We start from the raw sequence: 20,114 nt of genomic DNA, 5'->3' as shown, positions 1-20,114 counted from the left end.
CCCGGCCTCTCCCAGTCAAATGCATTCTTCTTCTTGGCTGGTATGTATTAAAACTCACCTTTGTTTTGGATCTGTTTTTGAGGATTTTATTCTGTGCTTGTGGCCTATTTTTCTGCTTAACCCAGAGAGTTTTAAATCATGTTGTTTTACTAGGTTGATGGAAAGTCTTAGGTCAAGTCTCCCAGAAGGGGAGGGTGGATTCACATGTGTGTGATTCATTAGTGAAGCCCACCACCCCCACCCCGGGAGGGTAATCAGAACAGAGTGGGGAAGGGCCAGAAGCCAAGTAAGGACAACTTCAGGCAAAGTCCTAGCCTCTGATCCCACAGGGGAGCTCTAGAACATAAATCCCATCTCAGGGCTTGTCCAGACCACCTGACTGTGTTCTCACACTCTTGCTCTAGGGAGTCACCGATTACCGTGGATCTGGAGAAATGGAAACTTCTAATCATTTCTAACAGTTGTGGATGGTGCAGGCCAAGCCAGGCCTAGGCCCAGGGCAGTCCTTCAAAAAGAGATGCAGCAAGGGCTAGTAGACGTGCGATGTCCCTGGGTTGTGTGTGTGTGTACACGGACAGTGTCCACTACAGTGGGCCAAGACCCTTGTGTTACTTTCCTTTCCATATATTTCTTGAGGTTTCTTTCTTTCTTTCTTTTTTTTTTCCCCCTAGTATGTTCCTTTCAAAGCTGACTTGTCTTTGCTACATCCCTTGGGATGCAAATTTAGAAAGTTTTAGTTGTGTGGTTGAATTAAAAAGGCTGGGAATAATTGACTGATCTCCACTGTTAAATAAATGTTTAATGATATCACGAATTTTGAGACAAGAACTGCAGTTAATCAATTAAAACCCAGGCATAGTATATCCATTTAATTAAGGTTGGAGATCCAGTGACATTCCTAAAATAAACTATACTTTGGATTGATTCAGATAATGATCTTTTATTTGTTTTGTTTTCTTTAAAAGTGGTATGTCAACATCACTTCATTTCTACATTTCAGAGTTCTGTACATTTCTTAAAAGGAAATAAGCAATGCTCAATGTACAAAGTAAAAACAGAAAACTAGAAAAATCTGAATAAAATGGAGCAAGTTGCCATAGGTCATACAGTACAAATTAGTCATTAGATGTCATCTGAAGTGCAATATACCAGTGCTGTGATGATGAGTTAAGGAATGAAATAAAAATACTCTATTTTAAACAAACAGTATATATATATTTATATGTATATTTTTTACAGATAGTAGACCCAGTGATATCTGCAGTATTGTAAAAACTTATTTACAAATAACTTTTTTAGACATTACATATACATCAGCACCGTAGTAAAAACAAAAACAAAAACAAAACAAAACGACCTTATTAAAATCTACCTCTCTATTTAGTTGGTCCCAGTACTAAGCATTTGGAGGAAGCTATTAAAAGGTAATGGAGCCCCCTTCTCTCATCAGCCACCTCCAGTTTCTCATCATTGCTCATATATTTGTTTCCTGTACCTTTCAGAAAAAGGTAATTATGTTTTCTGTCTTCTTGCTTGTTTACTTTTTTCTTTTCTTTTTTTTTGGTTTTTATCTGTTTCTATTCAAGAGTTTCCACGGTGGTGTCCCTCCCCATGCAAGGAGTTCATGGTCACCTGCCACCACATCTTCCTAGGAGGAGCACAGCCCCTGCCTGGGCTCTTGCCCACCTGGCCTCCTCTGGTCTCCATCCTGCCCCTTGCTCAGTAGATCTACCACCGTGGGACAGGGCGAGCAAGCCAAAGGCGGTGTTTGCCAGCCTGCTGCCTCTCCGCCCTCTGCCCCCAGCTTTCCATTCCACCCCCCCACCGTCTCAGGACAGCCCCCTCTCCTCCGCGGGTGCAGCCAGTCCAGCTCCCCACAGCCTGGGCCCATGCATGATGCGGCGAGGTGCGTGTGGACACACAGAGGGAGCCAGGCTTTCGGACACGGAGGGAGCGTGTGGTGGGAGAAAAGCACACTCCACTCTTATTCTGGACAATAATTATGCCACGTGGTCTCCCAAACAGCAGCAAGGACTAAAGACACAAGCCTAATGGTAAGTAGCAGAGGTTGTCATCCCTTACGACAGACTTCGATTGGGGCAGATTTGAGCGAATTACAAAGAGAACGACTGCACAGGACTTTGGAAGTGGATGACTTTGCCCATATGGAAGGAACTGTATCTTCCTTCTTTTTATTGTCAAAATGTGTTAGGTGGAGCATTTGACTTTTCAGTTCCTCATCTCTCAGCGTTTTAGATTTGTCTTTCCAGTGAGGAGGGATTAAGGGCAAGGCCAATTTCAGAGCATCACCCTGGGATTTTTCCAAAGGGAGCCAGAGTCAGCGCCCCTTGGGCCATGCTTCCCAGGGTAGACCAGAAGTATCAGGTGTAGCTCGTAGTAACCCACCATGGAACATCAGAGGGGCCTGCTCAGTTCCGGGCAGAGAATATTCACTCAACTACACGTTAGAGAAAGAAAACTCCAGTGTTGCCTTTGCATTTCAGGCATTGTCTAAGTTCTTGCTTTTATTATGATTCTGCTCAGGCCCCCTAAAGACAAAAGCTTCATTTCTTCTCGTATAGTCTGTAAGGAGAAGCAAGGGCAGGATGGGGCAAGGCAAGAAGGAACAAGGGCAGGGTGCAGGAAAAGTGGCCACACTGGCAGACACAGCATCCAGTCGGGGTCTCCCCACCCTGTGGCCACTGGAAGTAGATGTGAACTGCCTAGACGTTTCGGTATGACACTGGGCCCCCAAGAGGCTCCAGCCCAACTACAGGGAGTGCCGGCTGCCACGGTCATGGTCACCGGCAGAGGGCTGCCTCCCCCAGGACTGCCAGGGACACCATTCACCAGGCTCACTTGGCTCTCTTTGAGAGGCAGCTGACAGCAACGCCTCTAAAATTCCTGAGGGTCATCACAGGGCAGCAGACAGGCTCCTAGGATCCTTTGTAGTCTCCTGTTCTTCGTGCCTACCCTCCAAACACAGTAGCATGTCTCGACGCCCGACCTCTCCTTCCAGCCAGAGTTCAGCACGCTTCTGACCTGTGCTCTTGGCCTGTGCAACCTCGCAGCAGCCTCCGTGGGTCACGCCTGGCCCGAGGCTCTGTGGTCTCCGGACGGGGCCCGGAGGGGTGGCGGAGCCCGCACGCTGGGCAGCAGTCTGTCGCCGCTGGAGCAGCGCTCCTGGGGCCAGGTGAGCACAGGGAGTGCGGAGCAGAGGGGCTTGGGCTCTGGCTTCCCCACCGGCCTCCGCGGTGTCTCCCTCTCTTGCAGCAGGGATCCGCGTGGCGTGTTGTCTCGGTTGCTGTGTGACGATCAGGTGGAATGAGGCCCAGCGGGCCTGTGGATTGGCACCTGGATCCTTCACCATCAGCCAGCAGCAGTTTTGCTCAGTTTACGTGGGTCAAAAAAACAAAAAACAGGGATGGCTCAACATCCTGTTTCTTTTTCACGTTTTAAGCTTTCAACGCTAGAGTTGTGGCTCTCGGGGTTCCTCTTGACTAGGGGTTCCCAAACAACTCATCAAGCTCCTGCATCCACTCGTCCCCCGGCCCGGCTTTGATGATGGAGTCCACGAGGTCCGCGCTGTCCGAGAGGCCGGGGAAGGAGGCGCCGGCCGCTTCCCCGCTGTAATTGTAGGACATGTCCTGAGGGGGGTTCCGCTCATAGGCCTGGCTCTGGCTGCTCGGGGCGAAGCTGCCGCTGGGCATCTGCTGCTGCGCTGGGGGCTGGCTGAAGGCTGGCATGCCGGGGACGCCCTGGCTCAGGCCAGACATGACCATCGGCCTGGCCTGGCCGCTGCCTTGCTGCCCCGGGAGCGGTGGCATCATCTGCCGGCCCATGGCGGTCGGGTTGAGGGTTCGCACGGCGCCAGTGTTGGCATCCACAACCTGGCTCAGTCCCTGCGGGAAGTGTTGCTTGGTCAGCCTCGGCTGGCCAGCCTGAAGCGGGTAGCCGGCGCCGTTGTTGAACGATCCCAGTTCGCCACTAGTCCTCCCCGGCATCCCCTGTAAGCTCCTCTGCGGCCAGCTCTGCGTGCCCTGCTGGACCGTTCCCATGATGCCCTGCAGCCTGGGCGGGCCCTGGGGCCTCGGCAGCGCTTGGCTCACCGGCCCTTTCATCGGCTGGTGCTGCTGGGTAATGGCTGAGTTCACCAGCATGCTCTGACCGAAACCACTCACCATCCCAACCCCTTGCCCGGAGGTGGGCTGCCTTGGCCCCTGAGCTTGGTTGTGTGTGATGCTCATGCCACTTTGGTTTGGGTGCTGCAACATTTGGGTCATTCCTGTGCTCATACTGTACATTCCTGGTTGGCTGGTAGGTGTGTTGCTGTAAGGGGCCAGTCCCATCTCTGACTGGGCTGCTGCCGTGGCCATTGTCCCTGGGTTCTGGGAGGGTCCCATTCCCATCATGCCTGCGTTCTGTGCCATCAACCGTGACGTTCGAATGCTCTGGAGGGCTGCTTGGCTTCTCACGGCTGCTATATCCTGGGGAGAACCTACAGGGGAAAAAAAGACATACCCATTCACTCATCTCAATAAGCAATTTACTATAACATGTTGTTGGGATTATCTTTAGGCATGAAAAAATTCTTTTATGTGAGAGGATCTATTCTGATTATAAGTCCTTAATAAAAATGATTATTTTTCTGACTACAACACATGCAGATTGTAAAAAATTCTGAAAATATTGAAAAGTACAACGATGAAAATTAAAGTTACCCCAATTCCCTCCATCCAGAGATAACCACTGCTAACTATTATATAAATAGGCACATGAAAATAGGGATCATACTGGACACATGCTTTTGTAGTTGACTTGATATACTGTTATTATTTTTGTTCACATTTCAGAAGCAAATTGTTTCTCACTCTTCTTGATATGATGCCATCCTCAACGAATCAGATACCATTATTCTTGGAGGTGAGAGGGAATTCACCTCCTGGGCTAAATTAAGAAGAAATGGCTGATCACTTTGTGTATTCTATTTGTGAAGTGGAACATGGTTCAGTAGAGAATACTATCAGTAAAGACCATTAGACTAATTTCCCTTAAGACTTGAGCAGGATTTGAGAGGTTAAAGGCCATTGCTCCTGCTAAGAAGCTATTTCGACAGATGGGACGTTTTTTGGATCCACTCTATAGATTTCCACATGCTCCAGATTCTCTGAATCATAACATGTCAGTGCAAACTGGCCAGCTTCCTGAGCTAGAAAAACAATCATCCTGCCACTTGCTCCTTGGCAATGAACTGGACGCATTTCTGCCGCAAAGTCTACTCACTCCTTCAAATCGGCAGTGACAACTTCTCTCTGCAGATAGCTAACGTGGTTTTAATGATGCTGTTTAAAAGTTGGCCAGAGTATGAATGCCAAGTCCCTCAACTCTAATTAGGCATTTGAGTGAGTCCTTCTTTACATGTTCCTAGGAAATTTCCAAATCAGCCAAGAGAATGGAAAGGTCACCCTGAGAACCCCAGTCAATGTTGTAAAGGGCTAGGGAGTGCACAAAAATGAGTTTTTTCTATGTCCCTGTTAATGATTTTAAGTCTATGAGACAAAGAAAAATAGTTTTTGTTTTTTTTTTTCTGGACACTTAAAAAAGGTGCAGCATGGGACCCGATCGATGTTATAAGCAAATGTGATACTACCTGGAAGTGGGATGAGAAACCAGATGAGAACAGTGTAAGCTTGTTAAGCCTGGCACCTGGGCAGTTAAGTGTGTTTCTGTCTTCCTGATGGGGTTATTGATTTCTGGGCAGCAAATATGTCTCCATATTTTCCTTTCTTTCTTTAAGAAAGAAAATTATGGGAATTTTGATTATGACCTAAGTTTTTGTGGCTTGAGATCAATATCATGCTGCATTGAGAAATGAAATGGTTTCTGTGGGGGAAAGCTGGAAGGGCTGGGGGAGATCCCTAGAAATGTTTCAGGTTTCCATTTTAAGCTTCATTCTATCTAAGTGATTTAAAAAAAAAATCAAAAGTTCCTGTTAAAGACTGGATGGAAGTATATATTGCAATTTGTAATCTTGTTATGAAGTTTTGTGACTTTAACGACTAAATCTGTATTGACTGCATGGCCAATCTGATCACTGTGGTGAAGTGAGTTATTGAGTTGTTTATAAAAAAGTTTAAGGAGAAAATATTGCTGACTCGGAGACTGATCGGCTAGAGCCAAATTACATAAACAGGCTGATGAGCTGCTGGAAACAGACGAAAAGACTTCCATATTTTGGACATTTTTGTTGTATGTTTATAATGGATATTTTGAGGGACTGGAAATGGTCTGGGCTACTTTGGTGAATGAGAAATAGGTTCCTCTTTGTAGAGGACAGAAATGCTACAATGCCTTTTAAGAGGTATTGAAGCGTTAATTCAAGCTAACCTTTATTTTTGGTATAAAATGACTGTACTATCTAGGTATAACTTTTATGAAAAAAAAAAGGGGGCATTTTAAAACCAGCAATCAGCTCCATATTTTTATCCTAAGTAGAAGCAAAATGCTTTTTATTAATCTAGTTTTATGCTTTCAGCAATTTTAAATATGTATAGAAAAAAATGCAAATCTGTCCAAAGAATTACCTTGTCATTATCTGATTACTATATATGTTAAATAACAGACTAATTTTTTTCTTCTTCTTCTTTCATTTTCATCTAAAACAGATATTGTGGGGACACTGTACTCAAATTAATTTTCTTGTCCACAGGTTCACGTCACAATGTCAAGGAAAACTTCCATACTCAAATAGAGATCATAGGCAATTTTTTCTTAAAAGGGTCTGTTTTCTATTTTAACTCACAGGAAGCCTGTATTTGTGAAAAATATGCATTTCTCCATAGGCATGTAACATTGCCCAGAGGCACAAAGCTCAATAAGGGAAAGATAGTCATTAAACCTTTGAAATGTGTAGTGGTGAGCCTCTGTGTGGGTTCTCATGCAACTTATTCCTAACGGAACTCTCCAAGGACAGTATTTCTTACCTACCAATTTGCTGTTTTCCCAGATACATAACATTATGATATCTCAGGTGTTAGTAAAATAAAATAGGGAGGAGAGTAAAAAGAGAAAAAAAGTGTATCAGTCAGCTCAGGGACCCTACAATGTCACTGGTTGTTGGACTTAAGTACAGCTAAATTTCTAGATTGATTACCTGTGGTGTGGGGTTTTTAGAAAAATTCAAAGAGTAAAACTCTTAAACTGGACCCAAAGCATACAGAATGACTCATAATGTAGAAAAAGTATTCAATTTCGGGGGGGGGGTCCCTTTATTCCAAAAGATAATACGAGTTATGAACCTAGAAAAGTCAAGGGACACTCTGCCGGGTTTATAAGATTTTATATTTTTAATTAATTCTTTTTTTTTTTAAAGATTTTATTTATTTATTTGACAGAGATAGGGACAGCCAGCAAGAGAGGGAACACAAGCAGGAGGAGTGGGAGAGGAAGAAGCAGGCTCATAGCGGAAGAGCCTGATGTGGGGCTCGATCCCATAACGCTGGGATCACGCCCTGAGCCGAAGGCAGACGCTTAACCGCTGTGCCACCCAGGCGCCCCTATTTTTAATTAATTCTTAATAGAAATCCCTGGTTCTTAAAGTGTGGCCCTTGGGCCAGCAACAGCAGCAGCAAAGCAACTCCTGGGAGCATGTTATAAATGCAAATTCTCAGGCCCTGCTCCAGACCTGTGGAATCAGAGACTCAGTGGGTGGGGCCAGGCCAGGTGTGCTTTTTTTTTTTTAATTTAAATTCAATTTAGTTAACATATAGTGTATTATTAGTTTTAGGGGTAGAATTTAGTGATTCATCAATTGCGTGTAACGCCTGTGCTCATTATATCACGTGCCCTCCTTAATGCCCATCGCCCAGTTACCCCATCCCCCCACCCCCGCTCCCTCCACCAACCCTCTGTTTGTGCTTTCACAAGCTCTGCTGGTGATTCTCATGCACCTGAAGTTTGAGAACTACGGGGTAAACCTGGGGGGGGCCTGTGTCTGCAACGAAAACTATGTGTGTAACAGTGACCGTTTCCACTTCCCCCTGCCCTGACCAAGTGAGAAACAGAACTCTTCATAGAATGATGACGCTAATTTAGTGCACAGAACACCTGTGCACAGCTTCATTCCTTTTGTTCTTCCCTGGGTCAAGTCCAAAGGGTTCTGAAATGATACATGTGTTCCAGGGTGTAAGGGAGAGGTAGCCACTCAAGCCCCAGGGTTTTCACAGGCAATCTTCAGTGAGTCCGGCAGTGAACACCAGTGGCTTTCAGACTCTAAAACCACTACTCACAGCATGTGCTCCAGTATATACACATGCAGGTTTACGACAGAAACAAAAATTTCCCTATTATGATATATGCTGATAATTGTTTTCTTTTTTCTTTTTTCTTTTTTTCTTTATTTTTTTAAGATTTTATTTATTTACTTGACAGAGACAGAGACAGCCAGTGAGAGAGGGAACACAAGCAGGGGGAGTAGGAGAGGAAGAAGCAGGCTCGTAACAGAGGAGCCTGATGTGGGGCTCGATCCCACAATGCCGGGATCACGCCCCGAGCCGAAGGCAGACGCTCAACCGCTGTGCCACCCAGGTGCCCCTGATAATTGTTTTCTATTCTATTTCTTTTCTTATTATTATTTAAAGATTTACTTATTTATTTGACAGGGAGAGTGAGCATAAGCAGGGACAGCAGGAGAGGGAGAAGCAGACTAGCAGGGAGCCCGATGTGGGACTCGATCCCAGGACCCTGGATCATGACCTGAGCCAAGGGCAGACACTCAACTGACTGAGCCACCCAGGTGCCCCACTATTCTATGTTGGTCGTGACCCATTAAATTGTCTTTACAACCTACTTATGTGTTGCAACCCAAAGATTGGAAAATGCTACCCTACATCATGAATTTTTCACTCACTGTCCATTGAGAAGGGCAGCACTTGTGCAACACCACACAAAGTTTGTATACATTTACACATATGCATATTTATGTGCAAGGGACGTCATAGCTTCTGGCAGATTCTCGAAGTCATAGGTAACACTTGAGAAATTTGGACGAAGGATCTAGGTCCCACGAAAAGGGCAGAGGATGGGAATTAGGATTTCCACTAGTAGATGACCCCTGAAAACTCCTGTGATGAGATTGGGAAGGGTCTTCAGGCTCATCCTCTACCCCATACAAGACCCTCAGGGGCTTTCTGTATTGGAGGTGGAAGGGACTGATATTTGAGTGGACTTTGGACTACATAAATGTATGGCAACATGGAGCATACAATGTGCCCATTGCTACTGGGTCACGGGTCAGGATTTCTGCAAAGGGCAGCAGGATCAAGATAGCCCAGACTCAAAGCCCATGCGTCTTCTAGATTCAGCAGAGATTGGGGGCCGCTGCAAGCCATTCTCCCATGTCAGTCATTGGAAGTGAGGGCTTTGGCCAGCTGACATGGTGGGGTTAGCAAGAGGGATGTGGCACAGGACTGTTCCTCCTGTGCTCACTGAGACGATGACCCAGGCGTAGAGAAGACTGATATGGAACCAACCAGGCACCAGTATGCCCTTATTGGCTATTAAACTATTGAAATACTTCCGTATCTTTGGTAAAGAACGGCTATCCCAGCCCTGCCCCCACCCCGGCCACTTTGACCCATCCTGGGGCCAACCAGGACCTTTCTGGGACCCAGCCACCCAAAAGTTAATACCTGGCACAGCAGAGGACTCCAAAAATGCATTCTGACAGATTGGTACCCTCACTTTAAACATTTTTCATGTTACCTGAACACGAGCCCAGCACAGAAGGCAATGCCCCTGGCGACACTCGCACTTACATGTCACGGCTTGATGGCATAGAACGGAAGAGGGCACACTGGCCTCACCTTGGAACTGATTGACCTGTTGCACTGGGTATGGATTCCGCTGCTGCTGGAGGTGCTGGCGTGGTAAATGGGATTGCTGCAGCTGCTAGAACGACAGGACAAGAAGGGCAGGGAGGTGACATGGGGAGAGGCAATGAAATATGGTGGCAGTTTTGAGGAAGGCAGTTTTTTCCAACACTAAACTTTGTGTTGAGGAATAAGGTGCATCCAGGCAGGTGCACAAGGCCTGAGTTTGATGGGTTTTCACAAAGCGAACACATTCCCGGTAACCAGCATCTAGATCAAGAAACCGAACTCTGCCTGGAGCCCCGCATGCCCCTTTCCAGTCATTACTGACCCCAGGGAACCACTTCATCAGGCCAGGGGCCGCTCTCCTGACCTAACAGCACAGACTAGTGATGTCTGCTTTTGTACTTCGTGTAAGTGGATTTATGCAACGTAGTGGAGTCTGGCTGTGGTGTCTGGCTTCTTGCGGTCATCACTGTATTTACGAGATTCGTCCATGTGGATGCACGTAGCTGTGGTCTGTTCACTGTCGCTGTTGAGTAGTATTCCGTCACATGGATGACTAGACCACGACTTATTTACCTATTCTCCTAGGGCCTTCAGAGTTTCCAGTTTTTGGCTGTCACAACTACCGCTGCTAGGAACATCCTCGTCCGTGCCTTTCGGGGAGCGTCCAGCAGACCCGCTGGCCCGTGAGGCGTGTGCACTGCGGGAGGTGGTTTTGACTTTGACTACCTACCATCAGCTTGCAGGTTTCGCTCAGCATTTTGGGTCCCAGCTCAAGGGACAAGCAACTCATTTTCGAAGACCTAAAGAGCTACTTCCGGTACAGGAAGCTGGGATTCTCAGGGGCTATAAAAAAAAGGCTCATCGGATCCCATGAGGCCACACCGCCTGGAGGATACTCCCCCGCAAGCACAATACACAGCATTTAGTGCCTTCAGGAAACCACGTGGGACTCCACTGTACCAGGAGCCGGGAGGCTGGCGATTTCCTCTTTCTTCTTCCACTCCCGGGGGTTCTGTGCTGCCGGCGCTGGCACCAGTCTACTGGAAAGGCTATTATGATCATTACCACGCTGTGTGTGAAAAGGGAAAGAAACTGAGAGCGAGGTGGAAAGAGCAGGGAAAGGGGTTTGAGTTCCTGGTCTGCCGTCAAGTAGGGGCGTGACCTTCGGCTCCTCATTACCTCCTCCTGCCCCTGCTGAATATTCATGGCGCACCTTCCATCGGCTCAGCTTATAAAGAACACACAACAAGGGCCCTGCTCTTTCAAGTGTTCATTACAAAAATAACACACATTGACCACTTCTTAACACATGTGTTTATTTCTATTTTTTCCTCTTGTTTTTGTTTCTGGGCAGCTCTATAATTTTCTTTCTCTTTCTTTTTCTCTTTTCTCTCTCTGCACAAGGCCAGCCAGCACTCCGGCAACCAAAGAAAAGAAAAGCCTCTGCTCTGCTCACCCCAGCCTGTGGTGCCTACCAGGGTGTTTTGCACAAACTGTTGAAATTAATTAATTGTGTAGATAAAGTGTAGACAAGAAACCATGCTAATCTTTTAGGCAGCAATAGAAGGGCATTATTGAGAGGAAACTGAGCACTTAAAGCTTCTCCTCAGACAAACTTCTCATATTATGTAAGAATTTAAGTGTCCTACTGCCCACTGGGAATAAGCCCTGGGGTGGCCTGGGGTGGGGTGGGGGTGGGGCTCCAGTTCCAGTCCCCGGCTCTGCCTCTCTAAGCTCTGCCATCTCTGATAAATCCCATGAGCTACCTGGCCTCAGTTTCCTCACAGGTAAAATACAAAAGCCTTCATGATCACCAATATTTCTTTCAGATCTAAAATTCTAGGTTCTGTGGGACCTTTGTGAATGGAGGAGAGATGACTTGCTCCGTGCTCTTTGAGAGTAAGGATCAAACATTAATTCACACCTGTTTTCAACCCTCTCTGATTCTTAAATCACTAGAATCCTTTAAAGTTCCCAAAGACAGGCAAGATGGCAAATCCTTCTGACTTTCCCTCACGTGTCCCTTTAGGAAATCCCAGGATCTCTAATACTCTGCTTTCGAGATTGAAATTCTTAGGGCACTTTCACTGCTGCTGCAGAGCCCAGGAAAGTCAGCTTGGCGTTGGCAGTATTCATTCTCAAAACAAAAAGCTGACAGCTCACCACTTGTGACCCCCTGAGAGGCTGCGCTGATCTGCTCTGTCTCCGGGCACAGGTAAGATGTGGGGCTGACACGCTCCCAGCCTCACTTCTGGGCTAGTCCCACTGGGGCTCACACCTGTGGTCGCAGCTCTCATGTCACACTCCATGACACCAGGGTCACATGACAGGTCCCCACACACATGTCTACAGCTTCTAAAGAATTTTACACGCATTATTCCACGTGATTCTTAAAGCAGTTAGAGGAGAAAGGCTGGGAAATTATTAAGCCCAACCTGGTGGATGAAGAGAGGGGGTGAGAGGTTTTTCCAGGAGCATACCACAAGCAAAAGATGGGACATATTTTGAGTCTGAGTAAAACTGTTCTTTCCTTGGTCCCTCTTCATGGCTCAGTTTCCACAACTTGCTAAGGAGTTACACCCATTCCGCCATCTTTTCCAAGGAGCCCTGTATCTCTGTGTGTCCTGGGTTCTGAGGCGTGCCCTGTTCTCTCAGCGCCCCGTCGGGGGACCCTCCCGTGGCAGCTCTTCTTCATCCACTCTTCCGTTTCCCTCCTAGCTCCCTGAGGTGTGGCCGCCCTCGCCGAGGGGGACGCCCCTGGCGGGCACGACGCCATTCTAGCTGGTCACCCCGTCTCCTATTTGAGCCTTGGTCACAGCACACACATCAAAGGCCAGCGCGCGAGGTATCAGGCGCACCTGAAACTCATTGGGATTGGCTGCGGAGAGGATGCCCTAAGCCTCGCTTCCCCTCGGCAGCTCCATTTATCACTGCCTGAGAGATATTAGCATGGTGTCTTGTCACACACCTTATGCAGGGTGAGAGGGAGAGAGGTTTGTTTGTACAAGGGCTGCCAGGCGGCTGACTGACCTTGGTAAAAAGGGAGATAATTACACAGCTGCTCAGGACCGAAGCAAAGAAGGGAACATAAGTGAACTGTGCTCAACAGTACAATTTTTCTATTTGGGGGATGATTGGTGTTACTCTGAACCACTGTCTTCATAGGGACCTCAACATGGCTGCATCCCACACAGTATCTTGTGCGTGTGTGTGTGTGTGTGTGTATAGTGAAGGATGCTGGATAAATTTCCAAAATTCTGATTGTATTAGGAACATTCTGGAAGGGGAAACGTCAGGCAGAGCTCCAGTGGGCTCTAAGCTTCCCATGACAACCTCACACCTACCTCCTGTAATCAGAGAGCTGCCCCATGCAGACCCCACAGGAGCCAGCTAGGGATCTCTTATGGAAGGCCTCAGGCCTTTCCCGGGATAACACTGAATCAGGCATGGGCGTCTTGAGAAACAAAACACTGAAACCCACAGAAGCAGCTCTCAGGGAAGGCTTGCTTTCAAAGCTGGAGGAATTATATGGCAAGGGTGGACAAAGATGCCTAAGGTAAGGCTTTATTTGTGTTAGGCCTTCCTTTAACTCAAAGATTTCTTGAGCTGTTTTAAAGCTGTTGGGAATTTTCTTAAGTTTGTACCCTTTCTGTGACCCTGAGTTCAGGTTTCCAGCTAGTTCTGTGGGCCCTATTCTTCTTCTATTGTTCCTGTCCCATTGTTCATGACCAATTCTGTAGAATTCTCCTCAATCCCTCCTCCTGACATTTTCCTTCAAGAAACAAAGTTCTCTGAGTTATTTTCTTTTTCTCTTCATACTAGAAATATTAGCGTCTACGAAGAATGGGAGGCAGCCTCCCAACCCCCACACTGATGGCACAGACCCCTGCACCAGAAACCAGAAGAAAAGGAATCAGGCCTGAATCGAAGAAAAGTCTCTGGCAAATGGGCCTTCAAATGGATGGCTGAAGCCCGTCTTTGAAGAACAAACTCATACATTCTGAGAAAAAGCCTAACTGAAAGGTCTAAATTCTGCAGGCTGTCCTGTGATCCCGGGAAATGCTCAACTGTGACTCTCTTGACAGAGGACATGACCTGGAACTCTGCTGCAGACAGCAGGCGCTGGATAAATGCATCCTGTTACCTGCTCGGCCAGAATGTGCTGTTGCTGCTGCTGCTGTTGCTGCTGCTGCCTTTGCTCCCGCAGGAACTGCTGCTTCTGCTGCTCCATCAGCTGGGCCCGCTGATCCAGGAGCATCTGCTTCACGATGGCTGCCTGGGGCTGGCTGCCAAGGAAGCCGGGACCCGCGCCACTGGCAGCGGACACCATGCCGCCTGAGCCTGGGGGCACCGAGGACTGCATGGGGCCTGTGGTCCGGGGCAGTCCAACGGGATGTTGCTCCTGGGGGGACAGGAAGACAAGAGAATGCACAGATTTCATAACTGAAAGGAAGCATGGGGCAGAGGCCTTGGCTTGTGGCCCCGAGGGGCCCTGAGTGGCACACGTTCTATCCCACAGAAACAACCCCGTAATGTTCAAATCTGGCCTTAGCACGGTGGAACTGGAGAGCTACAGGGGGACAGTGATAGAGGATGGCTCTGGGACATCTGAGAGCAAGTCTGCTCTGGTTTGGATGGGACTGGTTAAGGGACAAAGACCAGGTAATCAGCTCATATTCTGCATTCCTCCAAAGGAAAGGGACGAAGACCTCAGGCTGGGCTCACCTTACCTTTTAACCTTTACTGGCCACCTGGCCTAAATAGACTTCTTCTTAGCTAGTAGGAGAGACATTTACAGAAGAATTCTGGAATTTATTAATCAATAGATCTACTATTTGATGGCTCTAATTAATTGCAACTTTTGAACGCTTTGCTATATGTAAAAAAAAAAAATCCTTTAGTGGGAGTTGTTGATGGTGAGAACTGGGAATGTGTTACACTGAACAAAGCTACGTAATCTCCCGACATCTTTAAAAATAGAACCAAGCCTCCAATGTCTGGGACAATTTATAATGTGGGGGTTGATTTGGGTCTTTTGATTCTACAATTGTCTCAGTCAAATTATGGCAACTTTTAAGGATTGGTTCTTAAGGAGTAGGAAGTAAAGTGGTAGAAAACTACCCACAGAATCTAGTGACTGCTTGGAGGATGTGCTCAGAGGGGAAGCCCATAACAGCCAGACAGTGTAGACCAGGGAAAAACAGCTGATGGGAAGAGTTGGTAAGTGACCATGAGATTCTTCTTCTGGATATTTCCTTTCTTGCTCATAGACCGAGCACACCTGGTAATGGCAAATATTGTCTGAAAATTGAATATTCTGCACAAATGTTCCTTTTAGCTCATTCAAGTTTCAAGTAATTAATCTGAACACAGAGGATCTGATGTCTGAGATGAACACAAATTAAATGGGCCCACACAGAAGGACATCTCCAGTCATAGAATGAGGTACTATCATGAGACCGAAATAGTAAGACACGAATATGAATAACTCTATAGTTATTTAAATATTTTTGTATCCAAACTGTATTTTTTTTTAAAGATTTTTATTTATTTATTCAACAGAGATAGAGACAGCCAGCGAGAGAGGGAGCACAAGCAGGGGGAGTGGGAGAGGAAGAAGCAGGCTCATAGCAGAGGAGCCTGATGTGGGGCTCGATCCCATAACGCCGGGATCACGCCCTGAGCCAAAGGCAGACGCTTAACCGCTGTGCCACCCAGGCGCCCCCCAAACTGTATTTTAATATTTTTTCCTACTTCTGCTTTGCTACCTCTTTGGTACTGATAGAGCCCATCAGGCTGGGACTGTCCTCTCAAAACATGCAGTTGAGTTTGATCTGTGGCTCTCCTGGAGACACAGTCCTGGACCCGATTCCCCACAGCCGGGGCTCGTGGGCCTTCCCTCTGTTGTGTGGTGTTCAGTCATTCACGCTTCTCTTTCCAGCAGCGAGATACCGCAACCACATCTTCAGGGGCTCTTCTTCCCTCCCTCCACCAACACAAATGCCAGGAGCAAAACAAACAAAAATCCATTACTCCTCTCACCCTGGGAACCAGAGGCCAGGAAGACCTGGGGAGTTAGTGCAGTAGCCCAGGTCACACTTAGCCAATGGAAGATTGGAACACTGATCTTGAGTCTAAATTTAGTATTCCTTCCACTAGCCCAGGCCCTTCCCAGACTGCCGGTCGGTGGTGCTAAACGCACACCGAAGAATTGCTCGTAGACTAAATATATGGTGTGTCTCCCGTAAGTGTACTGTGTTCTATTTTTCAAATGTTGTTGCAAAACCCTTTTCGTCTTTGTATATTTTCTCAGTAGACAATTATTAGCAGACAGCTGTGAAATATTTATGTGAGAAAGAACTTATACTAAAAAATGCCAGGAACCTTTACACTACCACGAAGTTTCCTTTAGGTCTGACCCCCACAGGCATCAAGATATTTCAGTCTCCCCTTCCCCCCCAGTACTTGCTTCCTGTTTCCAAGCCCTTCTTTCCGATGGGATAAAGCTGCTTCTTGCCACCTTTAGAAACAAATGGCTGATTGACTTAACACTTTAACAAACGAACTCACATTGAAGTATAAACAGTTAACCAATCAGCAAAAATACAGAATACAGAGTTCCCCCCCCCTGGGTATTTCAATATATTTGATATTTTCCAGTTTTGATAAGGAGGAGAGAGAAAAAAAATGAGACCCAAGGGAAGTTAAGTTTGCCTCAGCTAGTTTTATGAGAGGGCTGGGGGCTGGCCTTGGGCTGGCCCTGTTTATCTTTGGGCACTTTGAGATATTTTTGTCCTGTGTGACCAGCCCTGGGTAGCTGGGGAGCATGCCCAGAAGTGGTAAGTAGTCACTTGTTGCGTTCCTAGCCTTTTCTCCACCCTGGAAAGTAAGGGAGAGGGAAATGAGATGGTAATGTAGACACATCCAGCTACTTTTGGCCCGTTTTGGGGGGGGGGATATACTTTAAAAGCACAGTGGGGGGGGACTTCCCAAAGAGATAGTCAGGGTTTTACTTCCCAGGATTATGGATTTCTCCAAATGATTCTCTTCCAAAGGTTTTTGCCTTGGGGTTTCTTGCGGAAGACCTGAAGACCTAGGGAGGGGAGGGCCGGAAGACCTGAAGACCTTGGGAGGGGAGGGCCGTGTGCATTTTAAAGGCTTGCCTTCCATAGAAACATCCCTGAATCTAGGCTGATAGGCCTTTAGGACTTTCCCAACAAGCTCTAATGCAGCTGGTGAGGGACGCGGAGAGCCCCAGCCTCAAGTCTGTATTCCAAAGTGTGAAGCGCACAAGTGACCAGCCTTACAAATGGAGCTGGCTGAAGCCATTAACTGTTTCATATTACGTGGCAGCTTTTAACCTCCAGTCTAAGAGGGCTTAATGAGCAATAGTCCGTCGAATTTCAGGATTTCAAGCGACCGCTCTTATTTCTAAGGAGGACACACACAGGGCGTGTGCAATTAGAGAAAACCAGGCTGAGCTTTCATCAGAGAACTGTAATGCCTTGAAGCCAAATGATCCAGTATTTTTAGTTTTAATTACTGGCTCGTTCTCCACCCCGCCCCCTGCCTAACGACCCCCCCCCCTTGCCTTCTCAGTAGCCTCCCCTCAGAAATGCAATTGGCTACATAGACCCTCGTTACTCCCCAAACCTTCTCACTATTCGGTAAAATAAAGGGAAGGGGAAAAAAAATCAAAACCAATGAACCCATTTTACATAGCGTCTTCTCCAGGGAAAAGATCTTAGCAATTTTCTAAGGGCTGGAGAGAGGTAGGAGGTGTAAAAAACGCCCTACCTCCTCCAAAGAGGCCGTTTTCTACTTCAAAAAACAGCTGTGGTAAAAATATCTCCCAAGAGCAGCCAGCTGTTTATTTATAAATCTGTGCGTAGCGAAGCTTTATTTCTCTGAAGTGTTTTCAAGAACAAGCGTAGTGTTTGGGTGAGAGGGGCCAGGGTTGCTGGCGGGAAACCAAAGAGCGCCGGCTGCGGGGAGGGGGCTCACAAAAGGCCGCCGGGGGAGACGGGGCCGGGGTGCCGGGACCTGGGGGAGAACTGGGGGACTCGAGGACGCCGCGGGCTTCAGCCTTTTGCGGGCGGTCCTCGTCGGAGGAACAAGGAGCAGCTGCTGTTCTCCCCCTGCCCCAGCAGATGGTGGTGTCAGCCCGGCGCTCCGGCTTGCAGCGCCAGCTCCGCCCGCGCCGCGCNTATATGGTGTGTCTCCCGTAAGTGTACTGTGTTCTATTTTTCAAATGTTGTTGCAAAACCCTTTTCGTCTTTGTATATTTTCTCAGTAGACAATTATTAGCAGACAGCTGTGAAATATTTATGTGAGAAAGAACTTATACTAAAAAATGCCAGGAACCTTTACACTACCACGAAGTTTCCTTTAGGTCTGACCCCCACAGGCATCAAGATATTTCAGTCTCCCCTTCCCCCCCAGTACTTGCTTCCTGTTTCCAAGCCCTTCTTTCCGATGGGATAAAGCTGCTTCTTGCCACCTTTAGAAACAAATGGCTGATTGACTTAACACTTTAACAAACGAACTCACATTGAAGTATAAACAGTTAACCAATCAGCAAAAATACAGAATACAGAGTTCCCCCCCCCTGGGTATTTCAATATATTTGATATTTTCCAGTTTTGATAAGGAGGAGAGAGAAAAAAAATGAGACCCAAGGGAAGTTAAGTTTGCCTCAGCTAGTTTTATGAGAGGGCTGGGGGCTGGCCTTGGGCTGGCCCTGTTTATCTTTGGGCACTTTGAGATATTTTTGTCCTGTGTGACCAGCCCTGGGTAGCTGGGGAGCATGCCCAGAAGTGGTAAGTAGTCACTTGTTGCGTTCCTAGCCTTTTCTCCACCCTGGAAAGTAAGGGAGAGGGAAATGAGATGGTAATGTAGACACATCCAGCTACTTTTGGCCCGTTTTGGGGGGGGGGATATACTTTAAAAGCACAGTGGGGGGGGACTTCCCAAAGAGATAGTCAGGGTTTTACTTCCCAGGATTATGGATTTCTCCAAATGATTCTCTTCCAAAGGTTTTTGCCTTGGGGTTTCTTGCGGAAGACCTGAAGACCTAGGGAGGGGAGGGCCGGAAGACCTGAAGACCTTGGGAGGGGAGGGCCGTGTGCATTTTAAAGGCTTGCCTTCCATAGAAACATCCCTGAATCTAGGCTGATAGGCCTTTAGGACTTTCCCAACAAGCTCTAATGCAGCTGGTGAGGGACGCGGAGAGCCCCAGCCTCAAGTCTGTATTCCAAAGTGTGAAGCGCACAAGTGACCAGCCTTACAAATGGAGCTGGCTGAAGCCATTAACTGTTTCATATTACGTGGCAGCTTTTAACCTCCAGTCTAAGAGGGCTTAATGAGCAATAGTCCGTCGAATTTCAGGATTTCAAGCGACCGCTCTTATTTCTAAGGAGGACACACACAGGGCGTGTGCAATTAGAGAAAACCAGGCTGAGCTTTCATCAGAGAACTGTAATGCCTTGAAGCCAAATGATCCAGTATTTTTAGTTTTAATTACTGGCTCGTTCTCCACCCCGCCCCCTGCCTAACGACCCCCCCCCCCTGCCTTCTCAGTAGCCTCCCCTCAGAAATGCAATTGGCTACATAGACCCTCGTTACTCCCCAAACCTTCTCACTATTCGGTAAAATAAAGGGAAGGGGAAAAAAAATCAAAACCAATGAACCCATTTTACATAGCGTCTTCTCCAGGGAAAAGATCTTAGCAATTTTCTAAGGGCTGGAGAGAGGTAGGAGGTGTAAAAAACGCCCTACCTCCTCCAAAGAGGCCGTTTTCTACTTCAAAAAACAGCTGTGGTAAAAATATCTCCCAAGAGCAGCCAGCTGTTTATTTATAAATCTGTGCGTAGCGAAGCTTTATTTCTCTGAAGTGTTTTCAAGAACAAGCGTAGTGTTTGGGTGAGAGGGGCCAGGGTTGCTGGCGGGAAACCAAAGAGCGCCGGCTGCGGGGAGGGGGCTCACAAAAGGCCGCCGGGGGAGACGGGGCCGGGGTGCCGGGACCTGGGGGAGAACTGGGGGGACGCCGCGGGCTTCAGCCTTTTGCGGGCGGTCCTCGTCGGAGGAACAAGGAGCAGCTGCTGTTCTCCCCCTGCCCCAGCAGATGGTGGTGTCAGCCCGGCGCTCCGGCTTGCAGCGCCAGCTCCGCCCGCGCCGCGCTCCCCGCCCCCCGCAGATGGCTTAATCATGACTCCTGTTCCCCCCTCCCCCGCCGCC

At 47.6% G+C, this 20,114-nt stretch overlaps 1 protein-coding gene across 4 annotated transcripts in view; it reads right to left on the bottom strand.

Annotated features, from left to right (window-relative positions):
• Positions 1–924: 924 nt before the first annotated feature.
• The window catches only part of MAML3 (mastermind like transcriptional coactivator 3), a 415,955-nt gene continuing 396,765 nt past the window's right edge, over positions 925–20,114 (bottom strand). Inside the window, exons 3-5 of one of the 4 annotated variants that reach the window (XM_034661587.1) lie at positions 14,023–14,280; positions 9,816–9,948; positions 925–4,498 (exon numbers count right to left, since the gene is read on the bottom strand). In XM_034661587.1, coding sequence (XP_034517478.1) covers positions 3,501–4,498; positions 9,816–9,948; positions 14,023–14,280 — 1,389 coding nt within the window. In that variant the 3' untranslated portion in view covers positions 925–3,500. The remainder of the gene's footprint in view (positions 4,499–9,815; positions 9,949–14,022; positions 14,281–20,114) is intronic. The other 3 variants (XM_034661588.1, XM_034661590.1, XM_034661589.1) reach the window with 3 other exon arrangements.

Source organism: Ailuropoda melanoleuca, chromosome 5, assembly GCF_002007445.2.
Source record: "Ailuropoda melanoleuca isolate Jingjing chromosome 5, ASM200744v2, whole genome shotgun sequence".
Taxonomy (NCBI): Eukaryota; Metazoa; Chordata; class Mammalia; order Carnivora; family Ursidae; genus Ailuropoda; species Ailuropoda melanoleuca.
The sequence above is the reverse complement of the archived record's forward strand: the minus strand, read 5'-3'. Positions and strand labels throughout refer to the sequence as shown.